Below are 18,605 nucleotides of genomic sequence, written 5' to 3'. Positions count from 1 at the left end.
CCGGCCGTGGAACCCAAGCACTGACACTCCGGCGCCGCTGCGTTGGCTGCCACACATGCTGACCAGTGACAGACGCCGCTGACAATCGGCCGAGCTCTCCTCTCCTCCAAACCTGCCCCGGCACCCCAATCGCCTCGGCTCAAAAAACATCCCAACCACGGGCCCGGCTGTACCTAAACCTCACGACCTCACCAAGGTACTTTTACCAACTCCGCGATACCCTCAACGAACAAACGCCTTTGCGACTCTGACCTCACCTCACTAAAAGCGCAAACGAAACCTCCCCTTCGAAACCACGCAACACAACAATTGGATTCACGACACATCTCAACCGCGCGCACGCAGCGCAAATGCACAACACCTCTCCAAAATGACCTCCCCATCACCATCACAACCATCCTCCTCCTCGCCATCGACCCTCCCCTCCTCTCCCTACCCCTACGCCTCCGCCCCAGACATCATCCGCGCCCACCAGAAAGACGCCTACTACAAAGGCCACCTCTCAAACACCCTTACCTCCCTCCACCGCCTCCTCCTCGGCGCCCGCTCCGCCCACTCGGCCACCGCCCTCCACAGGCTCCTCGCAGACACCCTCTACCTCGGCCTCACCACCCTCCCCGGGAACCGCACCCTCGGCGAGGAATACTGCGACCTCGTCCAGCTCCACGTCGGCGCCGCCGATAACGACACCGACGACCCCTCCGGCGCCCTACCGACCCTGGCCCGCCGCGCATCCTACATCGCGACATCAGTCCTCCTCCCCTACATCGCAGGCCGCGCCCTCCCCACCCTCCGCGCCCGCCTCCGAACCCTCCTCGAGCCGTCAACCTCTCCAAAATCATCCTCCTCCTCAACAAAACACAAGACATCCAGAAAAGACGCAATAAAGGCCTACCTCGCCACGAACCTCCCCTCCCTAACCTCCGCGGCGCCCATCCACGCGGCGACCCTCGCAATCTTCTACTTCACGGGCACCTACTACGAGCTCGCCAAACGCGTCCTCGGCCTCCGCTACGTCTTCACCCGCCGCGTCCCCGACTCCCCCGACCGCGCGGGCTACGAGGTCCTCGGCGTCCTCCTCGTCGCCCAGCTCGCCGTGCAATCCTACCTGCACATCCGCTCCACAATCTCCGATGCCGCGGCGGCCGCCGCCGCAGCACGCACGCGGTCCAACGGTTCCTTGCTCGACGTCTCCCTCGACGCAAACGCCTACGCCGCAAACACGGGGCTCCTCCTCACGGAAACAGGAACACCGGGCGGCAACGGCGCAGGCGGCAGCAAAGTCGACATCTCGGCCGTCACGCACACGCCCGTGATCCCCTCAGCAGACGCCTCCGGCGAACCCGGGGCGCGCTTCGATTTAAGCGACGAAAAGACAATGGCCTACATTTCCGGCGCCGCGCAGCGGAAATGCACACTCTGCCTCGAGGAGCTCAAGGACCCGTCCGCCACGCAGTGCGGACACGTGTTTTGCTGGACGTGTATCGGGGACTGGGTGCGTGAGAAGCCAGAGTGTCCGCTGTGTAGACGGGAGGCTATGGTGCAGCATATTTTACCGTTGCGGATTGCTTGACTTCGAGACGATGGGCTACGATGTGATTGTGATGTCAGGGGTGATGCTTTGTAGATATGATCATCATGTTGCAAAGTTTGGTTACATAGCACTTTCCCGGCCGACATCAATTTGATGGAGTGAGGAGGGGCGTTGTGGCATTTGTATACCTACGAAATTCTATTGATAATGGATGCACGGCTCGAGAGGGGGGGGGGGGTATCTCTGACGAACAACCACAATGGTTACAACATTTTGCGATTCCCAAACTTGTGTACGAAGGCAAAGAAGATGAACAAAGATATAAATATATATACCAAAGAACTGATGCCACGCCAACTTCGACTCTCCCCTCCTTCCCTCTCTTCTTCTCCCCCATCATCATTAAATCTCCTTCAACACAGCCAGAGAGAAAACTAGACGAAAAGAAGAAGAAAATAACTTTCGAATTTGCCTAATCAAAGCCTCAATCGTTTTGTGCGCGCCCAAATGGCTCGGTGAAAGGCTCGAAGACCAGCTAAGAGCACGTGGGTGTGGGTTAAACGAAGAGTGCGACGATATCGGTATTTCAGAAGAAGCGGGAATCAGATAAAGGAGACCGACGCATCGACCCAAAAAAAAAAAAAAAGTGTAGAGTAATATCCGATATTTCACGGCCAAAACCCCCTTGCCTTTCTCCCTTGGCCCCGTTTCCCCATCCAGGGCCATTGATGGTTTCCGATCCATCTTGTAGGTATCATGTGCCAGAGTTGCCTAGCATGGGAATATGAAACAAGAAGTAAGATAAAAGAAACACGAAAAAAGTAACAAAAATGACGCTCGATAACTCCGTTGTCCTTTATGAGTTTACCCCTTGGATATCCCGTCCGAGCCGTAGAGCGGCTAACCCCTCGAAAAGAACAGCATGATTGTGTACACATCGACCATCAGATTCAGGCCTGAAAAAGTACAATCTCGCCGCGGTCGTTACGCCTCATGCGCAGCGAGCGCCAAAGCTCCTTCTCTTCCGAAAGCTTGCCGAGGCCGTCCCCGGAGGAACTGCGCTCGCGGTGAAAGCGCTTGAGGGCTTTGTTCATGCTGCAGCCGCGCTCGCTCTCGGGGCCCTTGTTGATAAAAGACAGGAACAGGTCGGCGCGCGGGCGGTAGACCACCATCTGGCCCTCGTCGTCTCCGTCCTCGCCTTTCTTACTGTCGCGGGAACCGGGGCGGTACTCGATCAACTTGGGAGCTTTCTCGCCGTCTGATCGGTGGCGGCTGGATGAGGAGTGCTTCTTGGTGGATGAGGAGACCTTGCGCTTCTTGGTCTTGGACTTGGTGCCGTTCATGTTCAAGAGACCCATGAGGTTGCTGCCAATGCCGCCCTCCTTCTTGTGCTTGGAAGACTTGGTCTTCTTGAGCGGGCTGGCCGGTGACGGATCGGCAACGTCGCCTCCGGAGTAGTCTGGCGAAGGAGGGAAAACAGGGCGCGACATCATGCGGTTCAGACCGCCGGTTAGACCAGAGTGAGCCAAGGTTGTGGGAGGTGCGTCGACCATCATTTGATCAGTGTCGACATGGAGACGCTTGCGCTTCTTATCCTTCTTTTCGCTTCCATCCTTCCTTCTCCGTTCGTGCTTAGAAGCCGGAGTCTCGAAGCCTTGGGGAATGGCGCCAGTGCCGTACTGTACGAGGGCGCGCGGGTCCTCATCGACCATTGCTCCCTCGTCGTCCAGATAGGCCTCGGCCTCGTACTCGTAGCGCACCAGCTGTGTCTCCTCGTTCGGCTCCTTGGCACCTAGGGCAGACGCATTCGGCGTCGCTGAGGGGTCGAGAAAGTCGAAGACGTTGACGTGACCCTCGGCAGCCGAGGGAGGTGTTGGCGCTTCGGGGAGAAGGTCGGCGGGGGAGTTGGCATTGTCGCTGGCCTCGTAGGGGAAAGTTTCGAACTCGGCATCGGGAACGTCCTCAACGTATGCGTGTTGAGCCATGTCGTGCTGAGGGGCAAACGCCTGGTTGTTGTTCGTCTTGCTCTTCTTGTTGTTGTTCTTTTCCTTGTAGAGAGCACCTTGGTATTTCTGGGCCTCGCTCATACAACTCTATTCGCCGCCCGAGTCAGTGCCATGGTTCATACAAGTGACTACAATAGCCAGTGGGAGCTGATGCTACTAACCGTGTGGCTGCGATATTCAGTTCCAGGAAAGTAGACCATGCAATCGATGCAGGTGTAAGTGGCGCCTCGACAACGGTTTCTGTGGGGATCGAGCTTCTTCTTGGTCATAACATCACCACAGTTCTGCGGTGGAGGAAGAAGGAGACAGGTCAGTTATGTTGCGCAGCAAGTATTCGAGAGGTTATTGGATTTTGTTGTGTTTAGAGAGGGGTGTATGGTAGGTATTGTATGGATTTGGTCTGGGAGGCGAGGGAGGGACGGGACGAGACACTGGCTATTAAAGACAGCATCCAAAGGGGAAGTGGAGGGGGGTTTGTTTCTGTAGTTGGAGGGGTGTGTGTCTGCGATGTCTTGCCATGTGTGGTAGGTGTGGTAGGTGTGGTGTGAGGATGTGATGTCAGGCCCCCGAGTTTATAATAAGACGACATGGGGATCTTCGGAAGGGGGGGGGGGGGGGAGGGCAGGTATGTACGGAATGAGAGTAAAGGGGGACCCTGGAAGATGGGATCATGGGAAAGGGAAATGGAAGGAAGAGAGAGACACGGAACGGGAGAAAGAGGGCGGCGACGGCTTACCTCACACGAAAAGGACACCATGGTGAAGGGAGCAACGCTGTATGATGATGTGTTGGTCTTGCGATGGGAGTGTCTATTGGGCGCGAGGGTTGGGCAGAGAACGGCTCTGACTGGGTCGCGGTTTTTGACGGAGGTGAAATGGGGGGTCGACGATATGGGAGGCGACGAGTGCGAGCGTCAGTTTCTCTTTGGTTGGCGGTTCTGGACGGTGGTGTAGGTATGTCGGTTTGTGGATTGGCAGGATGCAGAAGCAAGGACGTCGCCTTACTGGCCGGGCTGATGGGTTCGGGGGATCGTCGAGAAGTGGACTGCAATGCAAGCCGGGACGTGCCTTGTAACCAGGAGAGAGGGGACAGGGCAGAAGGAGACCAAGATGGGACTCTTTTTTCGGGAGGATTTGGGGAAAGAGAGTCCAAGAGTCTGAGAGCTTTGAAAAGCGGAGTGGTGAGACGTTGGCAGTCCGTCGCGGCTGTGCGAGAAACTAGTGTAGCGGGTTTGATAGATACAGCCCGAGAGGTGGGTGTTGGTATGAGTGAGAGTGAGAGTGAGATGAGGTGCTTGGAGGCGCCACGAGGGGTCGTGAGTGTGTGTTTGTGGAGTGAGTGAGCTGGGGAATGAGAACGAGAATAGAGAGACAAATGGCGAGATGATGGGGTCTCTCAGTCTCTCGGCTTGGTCGGGGAAGTGAGTGAGCACTGAGAAGGAGACCAAAAGGTTCAAACTTCAGAGTTCAGCTTTGAGATGTCAGGGGCTCCTCTCCGTGTTGGTTTCGCGTCTCAAATACGCAGCTGTGCCGTCGATCTCCAATGTTGGAATCCCTTATTTGGAGGGGTCCAAGGGGGCGTTTGGCCGGCAGGGGTGGCAGGGGGAATGGAGGGGCGAAGTGTGGTGTTTCGCGCTTCAGGTTTGTGTTGGAAAAGTAATAAAGAGAGACCGATGGCAGACTCGGACTGAGAGAGATGTAGAGCGTGTGAGTGTGAGTGACAGCGAGAAGGGAAAAAGTGTGACGAGGGACGGGCAGCAGGAACGCAACACAATTTTGTCTGTTCCCGAGAAGGAAGCAACTGATCCAGAAACGGTCCGTAGCAATGGAGCGGCAAGAGCGCAAGAAGCGACTAGTGACTGCAAAATTCCTGAACCTCCGCTGAGTGAGTTCAATTTGAGAAGGTTTGAGCTGAACTGGGGGCCCAGAGTTGGTTCGCGCGGGAGTGTTGTGTTGTGGTGGTTATGGGATTTTGTTTTTTTGTTTTGGCGGGCAGAGAGGATGGGCGAGCTGATGGATGGTGGCGTGCCGAATCGAGGGGCAATGGCGCAGAGACTTTTGGTCCAAAAGTTACTCAAATGGCAGATGGCGGCCGTGCTGTGAATTATTGGATTAAATGCTGAGATTACTTTGATCTCTCTATCGTCCGAACCGAAAGAAAGCTTTGCGCGCGCCGAACAGCTGGATTCTTTGGGTCTACGGATGAAGTTGGGAGAAGAAAAAAATTATCAGGTAAGATAGAGATAAGCGTAGGTGGTTGAGAGAGAGCTGGCTGCACTGCAAATTCTACCTAACGCAAGTGGAATCGGCCGAAACTTTTCGCAGTGAACTTTTTCTTTACTTTTTTTCCCTTCTTCCTTCTCCCACCACCCTGCCCTTTCGTCCCTTTCGGATTTGGGCCCCTCCTCAGATTCTTTTGCGCGTGGGGACTTGGGGACTGGAGACTGGACTGGAGTGCATCTCTCGGAGACTGATGGTCTGTCAGGTTGGGCAGCTTGACATATTGTTTCTAATCACACGCCCATCCCCTCCACCGTTGACAGGCGGTATCCCAGGGGAACCAAGGTCATTCAGCATATTCAATGGTCTCGAGTGGCCCATTGGATCCCAAACTCAGCTGATGCGCCTCTGTCATTGGCTTGGACTCTGATAGCAGATCATGTCCAGCAACCCAATCATGATCAATAAGTCCGGAACGGTGGGGGTGGTTACATCCGTCCGCCTCATTCCAGTCTTCTGCGAGACGACAGACGCTGGGCGAATCTGTATTCTGGAGGTGTTCACTGCGAACTGCTGTCCTTCACCCTAACTCCCTGATGGTGGTTGTGTAGGGCCGTAGGCACCCCGTAAAGTCCCATTTCAATGCTGCGATGTCGCTGGAAAGTCTCTTCAGATTCTGCAGCCGTAGACCGCCCCCCATTTCTTCATAAGGCGAGACCAGGTGGAAATAGGAACGTGGATATGCAAAGCTAAGGGCTTACTTAGCCTGTGGGTTCACCGTATCGCCGCAAATCTACTAACAACGGGACTCTAGCTGCTTCTGCCCTGAACCTACGCAGGCACCATCACTACCTCCCTCATCTCGCAGTGACACGTAGTACGCCATGCATCGCCGTTCGGCCTTATATCGTGAACTAGGAAGTGCGCGGCTTCGCATGGGTGTGGGCTTTGAAGTATTCGTATACTGCGGTAGACATCGCCAGTAAGGGAACCTGGAACCGACATGGCGGGGCTGTTGATCTCGGGCGGTAGCGTAGTCTCGGGTCGCCAGAGATGGCCTGTCTTTCACTCTCCCCGTTCCCGCCCTGCCGCGGTTTCACGGGAGGTGATGAGAACCTTGCTTAGCAGACGACGACTCAGGGGCCGAGAAGTCCAAGAGAAGAGTTGGTGCTTCTGGCTCTGCTTCTATTCTGGGCATATTCGTAGAGTGAAGAGCTTCTGCATCTTCTTCCATGACCAGGGGTATCCAGCACGGCCACGGAAACCCCTTCAACCTGGCGTCTTGCTGCTGTTCTGACTCCTGCAGACAAGCAGCATCATGCAAGACCAGGCAAGGCCGGGGGTCGGACGAGACCAAAGTCACCAAACGACGAGTGCCCCTATCCGTCTAGAAGGCATTGGATGCTGCCGCGAATCAAAGGAGATGACGACGACAGTCCCAGAACAACGGAACGGCTGCTGCCGCCGCGTTGGGCCTTGACCTAGCATTTTCCACAGGGCCGTCACATCGCCCTCTGGTACGTTGATTAGCGGGCTGCATGACGGGCCCCCAGTTGCAGTGCATCGCCAATTTGCCCAAACGAGATGCATTTTCAGCGCCCTCCAAAGCGCGCGTCTAAGTTGACGGAGGATTCAACGACCAACGCTGGTTACAAGTTGGTCAATGGCATCGGCGGCTGTGTGCTTGTAGCTTCCGCTGCTGCATGAACGACGGCTTGTGTAGGCAGTAGCTTTTCATGATCTTGCACCTTGGGGAAGCTCCGTGACTTTTGCTGGTTGTAATACGTTGTAGCGCCTGATCTTTACCAAATAAATGGATCGCTTGCCGCTTGCCGGAGATCCTTCGTCGTTGCTTTTGCTTTTCCCTTTGCGTTGGGGCGGTCTTCTGCGCACGCTCCTGGCCCCCGGCGTCTCTGGGCAGTAAAGTGATGCAAGTCATTGAATCGTGGGTTCCGACGTGATCGTGGTACTGTATCCGTAGAGGGGCCGAGGTGTGGATGTTGGAATGACTTGCAGAGCTTTTGAATGGCATATCTGCTTGCTCTGCATGTAATGTGAGGCGGAAAAGAAAGGGAAAGCCCAGGTCCAACGCTGCAGTCGCAGAGAGCCTTTCCATTCGCCAAGAACCATATCAAGTCGTTCCACGCCAGTACTCCGAATGGATAGACGGTACTCAACACCAAGGGCTCAAGAAGTCCGAAGCCCGCCGGAAGGACGCCAAGCTCCAACTGAAGCTCAGAGGTCAAAGTCGAACCTTGGATGGGGCCAAGACAGGACCACTGAAACCCATACATAGTCGTCGGTATTCGGTATCCACCCGTACCTTGAGGTAGCCCAATATAAGTCGGGGGAGTCTCACCTGTCTTTCTTGATTCTGGTATGGAATCTGGGTGTCCGGTGACTGGCACATCCGGGCAGCTCGGGGTCCTCAACTGCTCTGGAATGAAAGACACGCTCCCCCGCTGTCATGAATGACAATGTGCAATGAGCTGTGGGCTGTGAATGTACAGGATGTTGGTATACGTAAGGTAGACTGACAGTGCCTAGCATGAGGTGGTGAAGGGTGGATGTTAACAGAGTCCACTTCAAGCCACGAATGCCGCCGGTCGTTTTTCATCGGGAAGCTCCCATCACCGTCGCTGCTTCCCCTTTTCTTCCCGGGCTTTACCCAATCACCGGTTCCCGCTAGGTCATCCCACGGCGCACCTGGAGGTCCGAGATTAGCAGGGCAACTTCGTCTTCACTCCAAAAAATCCATTTATACTTTCATCTTCCATAGCAGGAGGATCAGTCCGACAGGTCACGCGCGCAAGCTACTTATGTAATGTAGGATTGCTTCCCGTCGCCAGCTAGTAGTGTACGGAGTAATAGTTCGACGCCAGAAAGCGGTGACATTCGCATTGATCGCCCCCCTGAGCTACTTTATCCTACTGTGTAAGTTCCAAGGTACCTTACAGCTACACCTCCCAAAGCTTGAAGAGGTGTAGGTAGACGGCTGTTGATGAAGCTTCATGCAGGGAGATCGAGTGGTGTTTATTGCTTCATGCTAGTCGCGTTTTACAAATAAACATAATGAAACCACACACGACCGCGAACACGTTTTCATCTCATAACCTATCAGGGAGCTCAATTCACGCTCAGTTTTATGCTTCCGTCACTGCCTCTTTGACCGACCTAAGGACGGATATTAAAGCCATCATCTTCTCGGACGTAACTCAAAGTAGAAACGAATAGCGGATGTGGAAGTGACATCGGACTCGGCGCTTCGTTTCGTTTGCTAGCACCTTCGCAGTACCTATCAAGTTTGAACTACCCACCATCATTACCGATCGCATCGCATCGCATCGCATCGCATCGCATCGCATCGCATATCGTATCTCTTGACTCTCTCCCCATTCTCACATTGATTACCTCCGCCACTGAGCTCCATCCGGCAAGCCTTTGGCAAGTCGTAACTTGCGACCCTTGTTTGCCGTGCACCTCCGAAAGCAGCCCTGCGGCCTACCACCAAATCAGGTCACCTGCGGCATCAACAAGCCTCAGGAGACCCGCCGCAACTTCTTAGCCCCCTCCTGCCCCCAATATCATCCCACGATTCACCACCAAAGACTGGACACGACGGGGATTCCACAGAACAGCGGCATTGAACCGTCCGCAGCCACATTTCTTCAGTAGACAGCCATCGGCCATCCATCCCGGCCGCACGGCTGCCAGATCCCGCCCCAGCACAACTCCCTCCTGACCTGCATCATGCGGCCTTGCTAAAGACAAACCGCACCACCATCACGACTACGGATACCACCACCTCCAATCCTACCTCTCGCGTCGTCGATGCCATCCTCCACAGCACAGCTGGATATCGACCTTCCTGCGCATATACAGTACCTTAATCGCCTCCACACACACATACACACCTAGAGGCCAGCGACACCTCACAAACGACACTTTTGTGGATACTGACACATTTGACCATTCGACGAATACACAAATCAGCTCTCCGATCCTCGCTTTCGTTCCGGCTAGCAACCTCTTTTTCTCTTTCCCCCAGCCAGGGTTCACCACCAAACACCCACCACCTCCGCTTCGTGCACGACCCCTTGTTCGTTCGTCCGTCCGTCCATCCTGCCCACACCTCAGTTGTCCAGAAAGAGAGCCCCGGACGGTCCCAGTACCAGGTCCAGGTCCGTAGTCGCCTCATGCCAACAATCGACTACGCCTAACACGTATTCGGTACCCGCTACACTCTAGTCTGCCTACCGAGGTACCTATGCCCCGCTAGCATCGGCCTCCACCGCCTTCGCGACCAAGGGCCAAGGCAAGGCTACTCCGCTCTCTCCTGGACTCTGCACCGCTTCTCCCTCTTCGCTTCGGGCCTTACCTTCCCCATCAAACAGGCCCATTCCTTTCTGAGGACTCGCCGAACGGTCCAGCAGCAAATACGAATATAATCTTTCCTCCGCCTTTTTCCCTCTCGCCTTGCTCGCGACTCTTTCGAGCAATGTCCTCTTCCAATTCAGCATCGCCGTCCTCCAACAGTTACCTCGAGCAGACGGCGTCTATGCTCAGTACTGTTGGCGCGTACATGCGGCTACCAGCCATAGCCTCGACGGTATGGCCATTCCCGCCTCCTCGTCCTACGGGCTACCCATCTTCTCACACCGATATTTTAACCTTCCTGTCTGCAACCCCTCCTCTTGGGCCTGAGCCCGAGGTCGTGCCTCGATTGCCTCGCCTCGCTAGTGCTGCATGCTAACTCGTCTTCTCTTACCTAGGGTATCGCAGCTGTCTTGACTAGCCTCCTCTACTTCAAGCAAAAGTAGGTCCCTCCACCCCCAAATGTCCATGTGACGCTTCCTCATCCCACCCTCAGCGAACCGACCGACTGACTGATTGTGCTGTGCCGCTCCAGAGCTCTCATCTACCCCTCGCATATGCCCGCAAACTCTCGAACCGATGTCCCAAGACCCTCACAGTATGGCATCAAGGATTTCGAAGAACTCGTCATCCCCACAAACGATGGCGAGAAGCTGTCGGCTTTCTACATCCGCGGCCCGCGCGATGGGAAGAACTCCAATGTCACCATCCTGATGTTCCACGGTAACGCGGGTAACATTGGCCACCGCTTGCCAATCGCCCGCATGCTTATCAACTTTATCGGCTGCAACGTTTTTATGCTCGAGTACCGCGGCTACGGCCTATCAACAGGAGAACCTGACGAATCCGGCCTCTTCCTAGACGCCCAAACCGCCCTCAACTACCTCCGATCTCGCGCAGAGACGAGCAACCATAAGCTGATTGTTTACGGACAGAGCTTGGGCGGCGCTGTCAGCATCAAGCTGGTGTCGAAGAACCAAAAGGATGGGGATATTGCTGGTCTGATCTTGGAGAACACCTTCCTCTCCATGCGCAAGCTTATCCCTTCTGTGTTGCCACCAGCAAAGTACTTGACGCTTCTCTGCCACCAAGTCTGGCCAAGCGAATCAATCATCTCTAGCATCACATCCGTGCCGATCCTGTTTCTCTCTGGTCTCCAGGACGAAATCGTACCGTAAGTGTCATGCAACCCTTTCTTCCTGCTTCTTCTCCTACACCATATGATGATCGCAAGTCACCACCCACAAAATATGAGTCCTTCGGGACGCTTGATTTGAATTTTTACGACATAGAGTCTGATATTGGTTTTCTCTACACCGGCTTTTTTCGCGTGTCTCACATGTTGCCTCTTGTAGACTAACACATGTCTTAGACCCCGTCACATGCGCCAACTTTACGAACTCTCTGCCGCGCCCTCTAAAATTTGGAAGCCCTTGCCCGCAGGCGACCACAACTCGAGTGTTTTGGAAGAGGGTTACTTCGAAGCCATCTCGGACTTTCTTGGCAATGTCGCCGGCGTGACAAGCAAGGAGGAGAAGCAGCGCCTCTAGAAGGACCACTTGCTAACCGAGAAACGGTTCCAACAGCACGTGGCTCACATACTGGAGGCAGAGGCGGACCGCCAGTCCGTCTTCACTGGCGTGTCTCGCCGGCTCCACTGCAGGAGTCCATCCATGAAGGATAATGAGTTGATGTAATGCCCACCCCTTTATCGCGACCTGTGAAGGTGCCGATCACCTGGATACACTGCGGCAGCAAAAAGAAGGCATGGAACGGAGAAAACAGTACGTGGCGGCGGGTGATCTTCCTCTCTCAACACACCTTTTTTGGTCCTTCAAAGAATGATACCCCCCGCTCCCCATGACGGACCGGGATGCGACAGCATATCTTAGACGCAACATAAACATAATGAAGCAATGAGTACGAGCAGCCATGCAAAACCAGTCAAAATGTGAGATATGAAGTGAGGCGCCGGTGACATGCTGACCTGAACGGGGTATGGCCATGTCTCTCACCGTTAACAGGGGCTTGAGAACAAGGGATGCCAGGCGATGTAATTACTGTTCAGCAGACAACCTTGGTCCCCATGAGCAGCAGTGGGTTCTATCTACACAGTACAATGACAGGCCTTGAACTTCATTCCGTCCCATCTCCTTCCTGTCAATCTGCCGTCAGGCATCTGACAATCAATACTCAAAACTGGTTCGCCGCGGAAGTGGGCGCGTCGATCTGGCGGAATGATGCTCGACGGCAGGAGGTTATCACGATCGTCCGGAGCCGGGGTCAACCTTGCCCCCCGTCCATCCGCACCGGACAAGTACGGAGTAGATGGCCAGTCCCAAGCGGGGATATGCCCATGGCACCTTTTCCTGCCGGCGACGAGCCAGACTTTGTTGGAATTTGGGGGCAACGTACGGGGACAGGATAGGACGTACCCGGGTTGGGGATGCTTGGGGTCCCGGGGCCGGGCTTGTTCGTCTATCCCGTTTTCCCCGTCGCTCGCGCATAGAGCTTGTGGGTTTTATGCATGTGTTTCTCTGACGTGGCAGAGAGCTGGACGGTTGGCGCTTGCTCTTTACTTTAATGTGAGAGACGTGAGATGTTGCGGGGGTCATGGGGGGAAGGGAATGGAGGAGAGAAAGGATCTTTCTTGGCTTGTCACGATGGACGAATGCAGAGGAGGGGAGGGGATGCTCCGTTGTTGTAAATGGTGATAATTGCACCACGCCCTGCTCTGATATCACGATGCTCTTCATTTTGATGCCATATCTTTCCGCTTGAGTTCTGATATTCCATTTTTCTGTATTTCACGTTTTTCTTTTCAATAATACTATATCATCCTGTTGTTGGGACCTCCCATCCCATCCGTCTATACCTCGTAACAAATCTTGGCCTTTCCGTCATCGACTTCCCCATTGTGTAGATACATCGCCAACACCACAAAGGAGGTGTGGAGAAGCAAGGCGAGCAACGCTGCAAGCTCCGCCACGCCAGGGCACCTCCTTGCTTGCATTCAAGATCGAGAGAGTCAAGAAGCTAACAACTTCCTTGGCCGAAGCAAGAGAAGCTTGTGAGGCGCCGCGGCGCGCCTCACTCATCGCTCTCGGCGGCCGCCTCCCAGTCATCGGCGACAGAGTCCTCGACGACCTTCTTACGCGCCAGCTTGGAGAAGCTGACGAAGCCGCTGGCGGGACGCGCGTCGGCGGCGGGCTTGGGCGCAATGGTCCTACGCTGTGCCGCGGCGCGGCCGACGACGGCGTTCCAACCGCCGCTGCTGCCGTTTGCCGACGTTCCCTCGCGGCGGAGGACGTTGAGGTTCGCGTCGGCGTGGACCATTGTCACGGCTGCGGCGATGCCGTCCTTGGTTACGGTCCGCGCGACGAGGGGTTTCAGGGACGCGAGAGAGGACTCGATGGCCGAGGGGGTAGTGCCCCAGGAGGTGACGGGGACCGCTCGGATGAGGATTTCCTCTGACGGGAGGAAGGCGGTAGTGAAGGAAAGGGTGTTGTAGGCCTTGAGATGGTTGGCGAGGGCGGACTCGACCTCGTCAATGGTCAGGCCGAAGCGCGGAGCCGAGAGGAGTAGGGCGTTGAAGGGCTCTGGTGCCGACGCTGCGGCGGCCGCCGAAGACGATGCTGCAGCTGCGGCTGCTGCTGTTTTGGCTGCGTCGGTGCGAATCTTGACGCACTGAGCCAGTGTCTTCTTCGGTGCGGCGACGAAGCGCGGTGTCTTGAAGATGGAGACGTGACGGTGCGGCTCTGGGTCCTGACTCTCCGAGTCGAAGCCGAAATCCTCGGCAAGAGCGTGCAAGAAGGCGCGCTGGAACGAGGGCATAGGCTTGAAGCGCAGACGCTTCTCAGAGGCTTCCGATGCGAAGACGCGGAACTCGCGCTCCTGGTTCTGGGCCCAGGTATGAGAAAGCTCACGGAAGAGCTTGAGCGTCGTGTCCGAGTAGGGAATGTGGTCGTCGTTGTGATCCGGATCGACATTGAGGGCGACAGCAAGGCGCTGGTTGCGCTGGAGGCGGAGGCACTCGTCGTCGCACTTCAGGATGTCGCGATCCGGAGTTGGGTTGGTCTTGGTAGCCATACACTTCACCTCCTTCTTGCGGTGCTGACAATCACAAGTGACAAAGGTCTTGCTCTGGCATGGCCGGTCTTCCTTGCATGGATAGGGGGCGTGGCATGAGTCCTGGCAGGAGTGGTCACAGGATTTGCGAGTCTTGCCGCAGGATTGGGCGCAATGAGAGCCAGGGATATCAGCGTCTTCGCATTCGCCAGGACGGTGACACTCCTTCCTACATGTGTGAGTTCTTCCATCTAGTTAGCACATGCGATGACTGCTATATTGGAGTTAATGTCACTTACCCGCACTTGAGCTTCTTACCACACGGCAGACCACAGCGAGCCTCCTCCAGCCAGCAAGGCCGGTTCTTCATCCTCTGCTTGCCGCAGATGCACGCTTTCTCTACCAAGAAAGGACACTTGGGACAATCGACATCGTCGGGATGGCAGTTATGCTTCACCGTGGGGTGACCGCAAGGAGGTGCTCTTCTACAGTCGAATCGGCATTCAGGAGGCCTGGTCCCGCACGGCTGTGGAGGTTGCAAGACGGTCCTGCCGCAGGCACAGCTGATCTCCTCGAAGACGGCTTCGAGACAGCTTGGGCAGGGCCCAGCATGGCAGATTTGCGAACACTGGTGAGTTCCACACTTCAGTGTCCTGCCGCAGACGCGGAGGCAGATGTGTTCCGCCTCAACCTCGTCCGGAGCCTGCTGCTGTCTATGCTTCCTCTTGGCGGCCTGTCTCTCCATTGCCTTCTTCTCCCCAGGACAGCAGCGCTCTCCACACTTGTGACGACTGCAGTTGAGCTGGGCCTGGCAGACCTTGAAACACATTGGAGTCGCAATCTCTCCCTGATGGCAGAGGGTCTTGCTCACAATGCGGGTGCATCGACAAGAAATATCCTGCTTCTGGAAGCATGTGTTACAAGGACCTGTATGGCACGTGTCCATGCATTGGTGGCCGCAAGAAAGAATCTTGTCGCATGTCTTCTTGCAGTGAGGGATCTTGTCCTGACAAGACTGTCTTGGTTGTTCGAGAAGCTCTTCCAACGGTGTCTTGCCACAGGGGCAGTGGACAATAACATCTGGAGCCGACGGGCAGTGTGCCGGCACTTCGTCCTGCGCATGACAGGTCTTCTCACAATCGTGCAAGCCACAGTCGTATTTCCTCCCACAAGTCGCTCCGCAGTCGAATGAGCCGTCGAACCAGCTATCCTCAGAAACATCCTCGGAATCCGAGCTGGAAACTTGGCCATAGTTAAATGACATCTGAAGGTCGTCGCGGCGATCGCAGGGAATCTCCTTGTGCTCTTTGCCACAGTAGCATCTTGCCTGTACAGGAATCTCGCAGCTACCACACAGGCCAGAGTGGCAAGGAGTAGCGCAGAAGTGCTCGCCGCAAGGTAGCAAGTCTCCGCAAATCTCTTTGCAACTCCATCCGTTTCCATAGTCTGTCTCGGTGCAACGCTTCGTCACTTCGTGTTTGCCACAGAAGCAAGACTGTGTTGGGCCCATGAGGGTGCATGGCGGGCATGGGCCGGCGTGGCATTCGAGAGGGCATGGATGCGGGCATGTTGCTCTAGGCTTTGAGCAAGTCTGTCCGCAAGAGTGAGGAGGAAGACCGGGAACATTTCGAGGGTTGATGTCCTTCCCGCACCAACAGTGGTAAGCACTCGGCTCCTCAGTCAAACTAGAATTGCAGCCGGGGCAGCGCCAAGAGCGCGTGTCGTCGTCCTTCTTCAGTTGACTCGTGAACCACTTCTTGACGCAAGACAAATGTAGCACCGTCCAGCATAGCCCGCAGGACCATACGCGAGATGGCCGCAATACTTCACTGGAGCAAATGACACACTCGTACTGGCCATTGCTGATGTCCTCATGGATGCGCGTGGGTAAATCTGCGGCTACAGATTTTGGTGCCAGTGGATACTGAGGCTTCTTTTGCTTCGGCGCAGGTTGTTTTCTGGTGATAACAGTCAGCCCAAGTTTCAGGACTTGGTGAGAATGAACATACCCTCTGTGGACAACAGGCTGCCCAGGAACGAAGTCCGGGGCATCCGCACTCAGCCCCTGTGCATCCGACGCATTTGGATCCGCGGCAGTCGTAAGGCTGCCTCCAAATGTTCGCTGAGTTCCTGATACCGAAGCACCGCGGACCGCTCCACCTCGCCGGCCGCCCCGATTACCGCCGCGGCCACGGCCCCTCCTCCCCGAGCTCGCTGGCTCTGATTCGGGTGCATTTTCTGTTGAGGCTTCGGGAGCCGGTGCTGGCTGTGCTTGGTTCCGGGGCTGATGAATGGCATTCCTGCCGCCACCTCGCCGACCGCCACGGCCGTTGCCTCCTTCTCCTCTCCCTCTCCCTGATCTGCCTCGACGGCTTGGCTGAGAACCTCCTCCGGCTGACGAGCCCGCTTGAGTCTGCGTCTGGGTTTGGGTCTGCGTTGCACCAGCGTCCGACATGTCTGATAATCTAAGTAGGGTGATGATATGATGAGGAGTTGATGAAATTGTGATTGCGCTTTTTGAAATACAGCGTCTTCGAACAGGTGCTGCCAGATTAGGCAACGAAAGTGAATCAAGAGGCCTCGCGCTCTCGCAAGAAAAGGAGAACTTGAAAGGAATGAAAGTGAACAAAGATCTAGGATCCCACTTCCACTCGGTACCCGGACCTGGGGAGGCGACTTTAAAAGAGAATCCGCAGCAGAGAAAGGGCAAGACTCCGTTCGAGTGAAGTCGCTGGGGCGGACTTAAGCGTTCGGATGAGTGGACCCGCTAAAATTTTGGGAGAAGGTCCCTTCCGGGCTTGGAGCCGACAGGTGTGGCGAGACTGCCACTCTTCGTCCGCTGTAAGGCTGACAAAACAAGCAGGAGGTCACCACCTACCGGACCGTAGGCAAAGCCCGGGCCAGTCACTATGAGTCACCATCAATCGTTCCTGCGGCTCGGCTCTGCCGCCAGCTAAGACAAATCTGAGTTTGACTCAATGATTGATTGTATTTTGCAGACTGCAGTCATGTTTCGTGCAGCTTTAGACCGCTTTGGGATATGCACCGCTATCTTCACGCTGGTTGAAGATCTTATTTCGTTGCAGGGCAAATGGCCTCAGTGGATACGGTGCGTACCTCTGCACCTTGCACCTTGCACTTCACACGTCGAAATTGAGTTAATACTTGTCTGAATGCTCACTTGTCAAATGTAGGCCTCTCAAGACACGGTGGTTCTCTAGACTTCTCAGAGTGGGCTCACAGATCTAGATTGTCTTGTCTTTCTGTATGTCGTCGCTCTGTGACACCCCTCGAGCGACTGCGCTAGCGGAGCCCTTGATGAATTTGCCAGACCCAGCATATTTCAACCGCGTCGATGGTTTAGTGGTAAAATTCTCCGTTGCCATCCAGCAGCGTCGGGGAGCCGGGGGTTCGATTCCCCCTCGACGCATGTCTTTTTGGATTTTGAGCGGCCGACCCCCACCATTATCTATCTTTTGTCTTGTCAAGGAACAGCTCATCACGCAGCTTCGTGCAGATTTTGGCCCTTTCTTTTGTCGAATCTTCAAGTAAATGAGTGACTGAGATAGAGTGTACGATTCTTGTTTCGGTTGAAAGCAGAATGCCCCGAGAAAAGATCCAGCAGTATGTGGACGACGGCTTATAAAGGTCTCTCAAAAACACCAGCTGCTCGTGGCCAACCACATCTCTGGAGACATTCCCTTGCTTTAAGTACGAATACCCATGGTTCTTCGTAGATTATGTACAAACGAGTTTGTTGCTGGAGAGGAATTCTTAAGCGCTATAAAAAGTGTGTACTCTAGAGCAAACTGATGTATTGGACAGCGAAACCAAATTTGCGCGCTCGCGATTCGTACGCATGCTACTTGTTGGAGGAGTTATTTTAAGAGCCAAAAGCGACTATCTTCGGAGATCTCTGTGAGAAATCCATTTGAACGGCTCTTGTCATCTGACTTCATGGCGGCTCTCATGACCATCTGCTTAGCATAATAAGGGACGGGAGATCCCATCTACGTCCCATTGGGACACATAATAACCAGCCAGCAACTGTCTAATCAGTTTATTAGTTCATTCTGTATTATGACTTTGCCGAGTTTGCGTCTCGATGCATGGAAAACTTGCATGGTGACAAAGATCAATCTGAACCGAGACTGGGCCTACGAATCTCTTCCTCTTGGCCGCGCCGGAAGCGGATGAGGACTCCGAAATCCTCTGCCACAATCCCTTCATGGTTGTCTCGTATGATATCGTCCTCATTCGCTGAAGATGCGGGTATCTCCACATGTGTACCCTGTAAGTGGGCAAAGAGGCAACTTTGCCGTCGCCATGCATATGCATGTTTGCTCTGTTGGTTGGGATTTATGATCAAGAAGAAGAGGGGTCGAAGCGAGGCCCAGGCCGCTG

At 55.0% G+C, this 18,605-nt stretch overlaps 10 protein-coding genes and 1 non-coding gene across 11 annotated transcripts; 7 read left to right on the top strand and 4 right to left on the bottom strand.

Annotated features, from left to right (window-relative positions):
• Nucleotides 1-370: 370 nt before the first annotated feature.
• Nucleotides 371-1,573, top strand: CLUP02_05779 (Pex2/Pex12 amino terminal region; the record flags this gene model as incomplete). Its single annotated transcript, XM_049284784.1, has 1 exon — nt 371-1,573. The coding sequence occupies one exon, from the start codon at nt 371-373 to the stop codon at nt 1,571-1,573; it is 1,203 nt and encodes a 400-aa protein (XP_049141927.1).
• Nucleotides 1,574-2,484: 911 nt separating this feature from the next.
• Nucleotides 2,485-4,297, bottom strand: CLUP02_05778 (LYAR-type C2HC zinc finger; the record flags this gene model as incomplete). Its single annotated transcript, XM_049284783.1, has 3 exons — nt 2,485-3,627; nt 3,702-3,824; nt 4,277-4,297. The coding sequence occupies 3 exons, from the start codon at nt 4,295-4,297 to the stop codon at nt 2,485-2,487; spliced, it is 1,287 nt and encodes a 428-aa protein (XP_049141926.1).
• Nucleotides 4,298-5,017: 720 nt separating this feature from the next.
• CLUP02_05777 (uncharacterized protein) lies at nt 5,018-5,230 on the top strand (the record flags this gene model as incomplete). Its single annotated transcript, XM_049284782.1, has 1 exon — nt 5,018-5,230. One exon carries the CDS (start codon nt 5,018-5,020, stop codon nt 5,228-5,230), a length of 213 nt encoding a protein of 70 aa, XP_049141925.1.
• A 2,331-nt stretch (nt 5,231-7,561) lies between these two features.
• On the bottom strand, nt 7,562-8,309 carry CLUP02_05776 (uncharacterized protein; the record flags this gene model as incomplete). Its single annotated transcript, XM_049284781.1, has 2 exons — nt 7,562-8,221; nt 8,298-8,309. The coding sequence occupies 2 exons, from the start codon at nt 8,307-8,309 to the stop codon at nt 7,562-7,564; spliced, it is 672 nt and encodes a 223-aa protein (XP_049141924.1).
• Nucleotides 8,310-8,355: 46 nt separating this feature from the next.
• CLUP02_05775 (uncharacterized protein) lies at nt 8,356-10,169 on the top strand (the record flags this gene model as incomplete). The annotated part of the gene is made up of 9 exons (XM_049284780.1): nt 8,356-8,437; nt 8,609-8,693; nt 8,777-8,979; nt 9,052-9,132; nt 9,184-9,430; nt 9,527-9,640; nt 9,678-9,844; nt 9,897-9,940; nt 10,008-10,169. The coding sequence occupies 9 exons, from the start codon at nt 8,356-8,358 to the stop codon at nt 10,167-10,169; spliced, it is 1,185 nt and encodes a 394-aa protein (XP_049141923.1).
• An 88-nt stretch (nt 10,170-10,257) lies between these two features.
• CLUP02_05774 (uncharacterized protein) lies at nt 10,258-11,683 on the top strand (the record flags this gene model as incomplete). The annotated part of the gene is made up of 4 exons (XM_049284779.1): nt 10,258-10,368; nt 10,532-10,575; nt 10,669-11,307; nt 11,506-11,683. The coding sequence occupies 4 exons, from the start codon at nt 10,258-10,260 to the stop codon at nt 11,681-11,683; spliced, it is 972 nt and encodes a 323-aa protein (XP_049141922.1).
• Nucleotides 11,684-11,727: 44 nt separating this feature from the next.
• On the bottom strand, nt 11,728-12,889 carry CLUP02_05773 (uncharacterized protein; the record flags this gene model as incomplete). The annotated part of the gene is made up of 4 exons (XM_049284778.1): nt 11,728-11,839; nt 11,955-12,160; nt 12,247-12,644; nt 12,676-12,889. 4 exons carry the CDS (start codon nt 12,887-12,889, stop codon nt 11,728-11,730), a joined length of 930 nt encoding a protein of 309 aa, XP_049141921.1.
• A 334-nt stretch (nt 12,890-13,223) lies between these two features.
• Nucleotides 13,224-16,875, bottom strand: CLUP02_05772 (NF-X1 type zinc finger; the record flags this gene model as incomplete). Its single annotated transcript, XM_049284777.1, has 3 exons — nt 13,224-14,430; nt 14,501-16,159; nt 16,211-16,875. Coding segments are annotated over 3 exons (3,531 nt in total), but the record flags the coding sequence as incomplete, so codon positions are not given.
• An 80-nt stretch (nt 16,876-16,955) lies between these two features.
• CLUP02_05771 (uncharacterized protein) lies at nt 16,956-17,169 on the top strand (the record flags this gene model as incomplete). Its single annotated transcript, XM_049284776.1, has 2 exons — nt 16,956-17,012; nt 17,065-17,169. 2 exons carry the CDS (start codon nt 16,956-16,958, stop codon nt 17,167-17,169), a joined length of 162 nt encoding a protein of 53 aa, XP_049141919.1.
• A 40-nt stretch (nt 17,170-17,209) lies between these two features.
• CLUP02_05770 (uncharacterized protein) lies at nt 17,210-17,753 on the top strand (the record flags this gene model as incomplete). The annotated part of the gene is made up of 3 exons (XM_049284775.1): nt 17,210-17,310; nt 17,396-17,432; nt 17,514-17,753. The coding sequence occupies 3 exons, from the start codon at nt 17,210-17,212 to the stop codon at nt 17,751-17,753; spliced, it is 378 nt and encodes a 125-aa protein (XP_049141918.1).
• CLUP02_tRNA099 lies at nt 17,551-17,631 on the top strand. Its single transcript has one exon. It is a non-coding gene; the product is annotated as a tRNA-Gly (tRNA).
• Nucleotides 17,754-18,605: the final 852 nt, after the last annotated feature.

Source organism: Colletotrichum lupini, chromosome 3, assembly GCF_023278565.1.
Source record: "Colletotrichum lupini chromosome 3, complete sequence".
NCBI classification, from domain to species: domain Eukaryota; kingdom Fungi; phylum Ascomycota; class Sordariomycetes; order Glomerellales; family Glomerellaceae; genus Colletotrichum; species Colletotrichum lupini.
This window is presented reverse-complemented; position numbering and strand designations above follow the sequence as displayed.